Raw genomic sequence first — 6,777 nt, forward strand, 5'->3', positions numbered from 1 at the left:
GATGGCCATTTTCTGAGCAGGCATGTCTCTGCAAGCAATTGTGTTGTAAGTGCATTGGAAGAGAGTTTGAGATTGCAACATCTCAAAATGTCAGGTGTGACTGACAGTTCAGAAAATACGGTCTATCCCTGCTTTAAAGGCCCGAGTTAGGAGGGGTTGTATTTGTGAAGAGAAATAACATGTTTCGGTTTGCTTGTGTTCCTAGCCGTTTCAGAAGCTTCCAGATTACACCCTGATTCCTTCGGCGTGCACTGAAGTAGCCAAACTTGGTGGGACTCTTAGTTCCTGCTCTCTTCTCATCAACAAGAAGCTGGAGATCTAGCACCTATGGATTCACAGAAAAATACAGGTTCCCCCAGTTCCTGGAGCCCTTTCCTTGTTTTCTTTGTGCAGAGCAATGTAGCTCTTCCCCCCCCCCTGCACTTCCTTATGAAGCAGAGTGCCACCCTAAATCCTGTACCTGCTAATTAGGTCAAAGTTAAATTTGGCATCTGTTTCTCTTCTAATGTACATTGGATCTTCTCTCCCACCGAGTCCTACCTCTCTTTACTTTCTCTCTTTACCTTTTCTTATGTTACCCTTTAGAAAGATTTTTACTCCAGCGTAGTTAGGGGTTTATATCTCTTGCTCCCAAAACTTAATAAAAACCACACCAGGAAGCTTGGCCTTTCAGCAGTTCGTCAGTAACTTCTGTTTTAATAAGGTGGTCAAATTTCCAACCCACTCAGATTACTTAAGAAACGGTGGTGCTTTCCCCCCCCCCCACCTATTTTTTTCTTGTGTCAATGACAGGATTTTGTGGGACAAGATTATTGCAATAGATACTGAGATATATTTGTGGGCAGCCTTTTTTTTTTTTTGAAAGACCCTTAGGAACATCCATTGTGAAGTCTGTATTCGCAGTGGTGGCCAAAATAGGACCTTTTCTCTCTCTCCCTCTTTCTATATCACAATATTAACTTTGGAGAGCAGAGATATTCTTGTAGCCAAGGCCTGCTTGTGGCTGTTATTGAAAATGGTCTTCGACCAGCTTGGCAGACAAGTCATCTTTCATTGTTAGAGAACTGGATAATTCTAATACCATTGGTATTATGGATTAGGAGGCATCCTTAACAGTAATGGTGGAAATCTAACACTTGATATGTCCTGGCAGAAATACAAAGGTCTCAGTGGTGATGAAGGTTCTGTTCTGTACCAGCCTGCTACCGGCCCTGCAGAAAAGGCAGGGACGACCCCTTTACAAACGGCAAGAGGCTGGAATAAAGCCTGCCAGATTTATTCACATAAAACAGAGCAAGACAAGACACCAACCATAATACACGAGCTAAGAAGCAGGAACAATCCAAGTGGTTGCCTTCAGCAAACCAGCCCTCCCACGCATTCCCCTTAAATACAGTTCAGGGCGTGGCCTCTCTGTGCCTCCTTCCGAGGTGCCCCATTGCCTCCCTCTGTTTACTCCTGACTGACTGCCTCCTGCGTCGGGCGTCCTTGAACAGGGCCAGCTGTGGGTCATCTTCATCCACGCTGTCAGGCTCACACAGCTGGGTCTGCGTCGTGACCAGATGAGAGGGGCCTTGCTGGGGGCTCTCATCAAGCTGTCCAATCCCCTCAGCAAGGTCTTCAACACCCCCCTCCTCCTCTGAGTCGTCCGACCCAACTTCCGAACCCACAGGCTGACCCTGAAGCACAACAGGTTCACATGACCTTCAGTGCCCCTGAAATGTTCTGAGAACTCCACAAGTCCCAAGACAGGAGAATATGTGTAGCTCAAAGTTGAGCTGTGGAATCCTTGGTGTCCTTTGAGCTTCGTTGTTTCTTGCAGACGTTTCATTACATGACTAGGTTACATCATCAGTTGTATAATGAAACGCCGGCAAGCAAACAACCAAGCTCAGAGAGCACTGAGGACTCCACAACTTCGTAAATGGTATCTTATATCTCTGCTCAGTATACTGTATACCGTGGTGCTTTAATTTGGGTTTCTCCACCATTTTCCCAGCTCACAACAGTTTCCTTATTGCCACTTCTCTGCAAAACTAAAGTCATCACCGAGGAGATTTTCCTTCAGCAGCACCACATTATGTATTTGTGTAATGCGGTTGAGGGGCCCTTGTAGCAATGTTCTTGAGAACAGTTCTGCCGATGACCAGTTCTAGGTTTCTAGATGATTCACTCACTGTCTCCTTTAACCCTCTGTGCAATCAGTTTTAAAAAAAAAGTAATAAAAGACTGCAACAGCTCAATTTCTTGCTTGCTCTCTCTTCTTTGGTTGCATTCTTGGATTTTGGTTCACACAGCCATCCTCCAACTGAAAAGCCTCCATTTTAACGGCATTCTCTTTTTATGCAGGTAGTCCTTGACTTACATCCGCAATTGAGCCCAAAATTTCAGTTGCTAAGCAAGACATTTCTTAAAGTGAGTTTTGCCCCCCCCTTTTTTTTTACCTTGCTTGCCACGGGTGTTAACTGAATCCCTGCAGTTGTTCTGTTAGTAACATGGTTGTTAAGTGAATCTGTGTTCCCCATTGACTTTGCTTGTCAGAAGGTTGCAAAAGCTGATCACATGACCCAGGACACTGCAACAGTCATAGATACATGCCAGTTGCCAAGTGTCCAAATTTTGATCACATGACCACGGGGATGCTAAAACGGTTGCAATTGTGAAAAAATGGTCATTTTTTTCAGTGCAGCCACTAAACGAATGATTGTAAGTCAAGGACTACCTCAGTTTCTGTTTTTGTCTAATAAATGATGGTGTCCCCTAACAATTCAAAGCGCAAAATAAAATGTGATGGATATTTGGGATTCAGATTTATTTTCTTGTGAGAAGTAATGGAATAGAGACGATAAGGGATGGTTCTTCAAAGCCAACAGGATACTTTCAAAATGTGTCCATGGTGTTTAGCTGTGTAGTGTAGCTTTCACATCAAGTGGAATATGGTATATCACAATGTGTTTGTGCCTTTCTAGATGTTTGGTGTTTCTTTGTTCTTGCAGTAGGCAAAAAAAGCAAAATAAAATCAGGAGGTACATTGACTCCTTAGCAAAGCATAATACCGGTATGTAGCTGATGATTCCTGCTTAGTTTTGTGAGTTGCAATCTCTACGAGGCCCATCCTGTCTCCAACTCAATCAGTTGAGTGTGAGTCTGGGCCTCATACAACACAAAATAAACATATAGCCAAAACAAAAAATCAATTACACGTTCTTGAAAGAAAATACAAATGTACAAAATGGCAAGTTGAATGATATAGATTAAAACAACCAATAGGGGACTCCATTCACCAAGACTATGTGTGCCCAACCTTGGAGACTTCAAAACTTGTGAACTTCAGTTCCCAGAATTCTCCAGGCAGCCATTGCTAGCTGGGGAATTCTGGGAGTTGAAGTCCAGAATTCTTACAGTTACCAAGGTCGGACATCCCCAACTTAGACATTCACCGCCATTCAGACCTGGGGAAACACCATTCTAATGGGAGACGGAGTCAGGGCCCATCAGATGTCTGGGAGAAGATCATTCCAGTGAGCAGGACAGCCACTAAAAAGTGATGCTTCTTCAGTCCTATCAAGTGATGACTTAATGAGTGGGAGTGGGAACACCTGGGGCTGGCAGTGTTCTTGGGGGGGCAGGCAAATCTGCAAAAGGCCCAAGTTCTATGTCAGGTATGACTTTAAAGGTGATAACCAGCATCTTGAATTGTACTTGGAAGCTTATTAGGAGACAGTGGAGAGCACAGAGTAAGAAATAGACCAATTTGGTCTAGTGTAGGGGTAGGCAACTTCGGCTCTTTTATGACTCATGGACTTCAACTCCCAGAATTCCTGAGTCAGCTATGCTGACTCAGGAATTCTGGGAGTTGAAGTCCATGAGTCATAAAAGAGCCAAAGTTGCCTACCCCTGGTCTAGTGGTTAAGCCACTAGGCTAGAAAGCGGGAGACTTTCTAGTCCCGCCTGAGCCACGAAAGCCATTTGGGTGACCCTATGCCAGTCATTCAATCTCTTGGCCCAACTCATCTCACAGGATTGCTGTGGGAAAAATAGGAGGAGGAAGGTGTGTTGGATATGTTACCATCTTGAGTTATTTGTAATGAACAGAAGTGGTTGGTGGACATAATGGACTGCAGATGGCCCTTAGGGAAAGGGGGAATTAACTATGCTTGCATTTGCATGGGAAATCCAGAGCTGGTTTCGCTTCTTCTGTGCCAACGTGGTTTATTCAGTAAAGTTTTATACTCTTGGTAAAATAATGTCCCAGGAGTTCCTGTTTCTGGTTTCGCCAACTGGACCGTTGACACTATCCTGCTGGACTCTGCATCAGCTGAAGTACTAGATGGTCCTCAAGAGCAGCCCCATGGAGGAATAATCCAATTGTTATAACTCCCTTACCTCCATTCTGAACACTTGTCAGGGTCTTTTTAGGGAATTTTCAGAGTTGCATATACAAAAAGCTAGTGATCAGAATTGAGAGGATGTATGCATGAGGTGGGTATAATGAGGAAGTGCTGCATTTACTTGAAAGTAAGTAAAATAGGAATGGAAACAGAAATGGGGGGGATTTGTTCTTGTAAGGTTTCCTTTTCAGTGGAAGGTTACTTTATGATTTGGGTTCATTTTCCGTTCAGGTCAATATGGCATCAGATATTTATTGCCAAACTTGGCTTTTCATGTACTTGTTTTTTTTTCTTAGGTGGGGGGTGGGGAGGAAGAACAAAGTTCTCACTATGTGAACATTAGAAAAAAAAATTAAAGTGGGTAAAGAAATCAAAATTTCCATCTATAGGATCTCTGGAGAGTACCGTATTTTCCGGCGTATAAGACGACTGGGCGTATAAGACCCCCCAACTTTTGAGATGATTTTCAAGATTTTTCGTCTTATACGCCGGAAAATCAGCAAGCCCGGGAAGGCACGCCCTCCCCTCTCACTGTGGAGGAAGCAGGGCAGGCTGGCGTCTGGCGGGAGCCGGCAGGGCAGTCCTGTGCACGCGCGCGCTCCCCGGCTCCTAAGGAGTCCTCGAGGATGCTGCCTCAAGAGGGAAGAGCGTCGGGTGGGAGCCGGCAGGGCAGTCCTGGACACGCGCGCACTCCTCGGCTGCTAAGGAGCGCTCTGCCCTGCCGGCTCCCGCCTGACGCCGAACGGCTCCGCCGATGCTGCCTCAAGAGGGAAGAGCGTGAGGCGCCTGCCATGGCTCCTCGAGGACTCCTTAGGAGCCGGGGAGCGCGCGCGTGTGCAGGACTGCCCTGCCGGCTCCCGCCAGATGCCAGCCTGCCCTGCTTCCTCCACAGTGAGAGGGGAGGGCGTGCCTTCCCGGGCTCGCTGACTTGCAGCCAAGCCGGAGCCAAAAGGGGCTTTTCCTTCCACCCACCCTTTGGAATAGACACAAGAGCTCCCAGGGTCTGGCGTTTGCAAGGGGGAGGGGAAGGGGCTGAGAGGCTCTTGGGGGTGGGAAGGGAGAGTCACGTTGGAGGGGGGACTGGACTAAGGAGGCTTGAAGTTGCTTTGCAAGAACGGGGGCGCTCGATTGATTTATGTACTATTTTCAGGCATATAAGACGACTGGGCATATAAGACGACCCCCCAACTTTTGAGATGATTTTCATGGGTTAAAAAGTCGTCTTATACGCCGGAAAATACGGTAGTCCAGATCCAGTATTAAGAATGGGAATCCAATTTGTATTTTTCCTTGGAACATCTCCATTACCACAGCCACTTTTTTTTTTAGAAAGGGAAAGAAAACTCATTACACCAACTGCCAGTTCATTTCCAAGTACAGTAGTCCTCAACTTACAACAGTTCATTTAGTGACCATTCAAAGTTACAATGGTGCTGAAAAACCTGACCTATGAGCGTTTTCTACCCTTATGACTATTGCAGCATCCCCATGATCACATGATCAAAATTCGGACGCTGGTTCATATTTATGACGGCTGCAGTGTCCCAGTGTCCCTTTTGCCACCTTCTGACAAGCAAAGTCAATAGGGAAGCCAGATTCAGTTAACAACTTTGTCACTAACTTAACAACCGCAGTGATTCACTTAACATCTGGGGCAAGAAAGGTTGTAAAATGGGACGAAGTTCACTAAACAAATGTCTTAGCAACAGAAATTTTGGGCTCAGTTGTGTTGAGGGCTACGTCTAAAAAGGTAAAGGTTTCTCTGTCCAATCGTGTTCCACTCTAAGGCACGGTGCTCACCTGTTTCTTGGCTGAGGGAGCCATGTTGTCTGAAGACAATTTCTGGTGATGTGGCCAGCATGGCTATGCACTAAAGGCAGTGGTGGGATTCAGCCTCTTCACATCAGTTTGGCAGAACTGGTAGCTAAATTTTGCTGAGTTTGGAGAACCGGCTGAATGCACACTGCTTCTGGAAGTCCAGTCTAGGCCTCGGAGGCCTGGAGGAGCCCTCCCAGGCCTAGAATGGCCCGCCAGAAGTGCATGGATGCCACTTCCGGAAGTCCATTCTTGGCCTCGGAGGCCCAGGCCTGCATCCAATAAGAGAACAGGTTGTTCAGGTATTTGAATCCCACCACTGACCAAAGGCGCACGGAACGCTGTTACCTTCCCAGTGCAGTGGTACCTATTAATCTACTTGCATTTGCATACTTTCATATTTACAGTATTTCCAAAGATTTTTAGCTTTTAAATTACTACAATTTGTGTCTGAATCTTCGAGATGTCCCTTCGCCATTGATCTGTTTCACAACAGGTCTTCAGAATATGGTTTCCACTCAAGAGAAAAATCTGACTCTGATGGGTTTAAAAAAGCTGAAGTATGCTTTTA

At 45.8% G+C, this 6,777-nt stretch overlaps 1 protein-coding gene across 4 annotated transcripts in view; it reads left to right on the top strand.

Moving 5' to 3' along the window:
• DDAH2 (DDAH family member 2, ADMA-independent) overlaps positions 1 to 2,243 on the top strand; it is a 40,612-nt gene extending 38,369 nt beyond the window's left edge. For all 4 annotated transcript variants that reach the window (XM_081319572.1, XM_081319573.1, XM_081319574.1 and 1 more), the window contains one exon: positions 206 to 2,243. In XM_081319572.1, the coding sequence (XP_081175698.1) occupies positions 206 to 322 (117 nt within the window). In that variant the 3' untranslated portion in view covers positions 323 to 2,243. The remainder of the gene's footprint in view (positions 1 to 205) is intronic.
• The last annotated feature ends 4,534 nt before the right edge of the window (positions 2,244 to 6,777 follow it).

The sequence above is a fragment of the Vipera berus genome (assembly GCF_964194415.1).
Source record: "Vipera berus genome assembly, chromosome: 2".
In the NCBI taxonomy this organism is placed as follows: Eukaryota; Metazoa; Chordata; class Lepidosauria; order Squamata; family Viperidae; genus Vipera; species Vipera berus.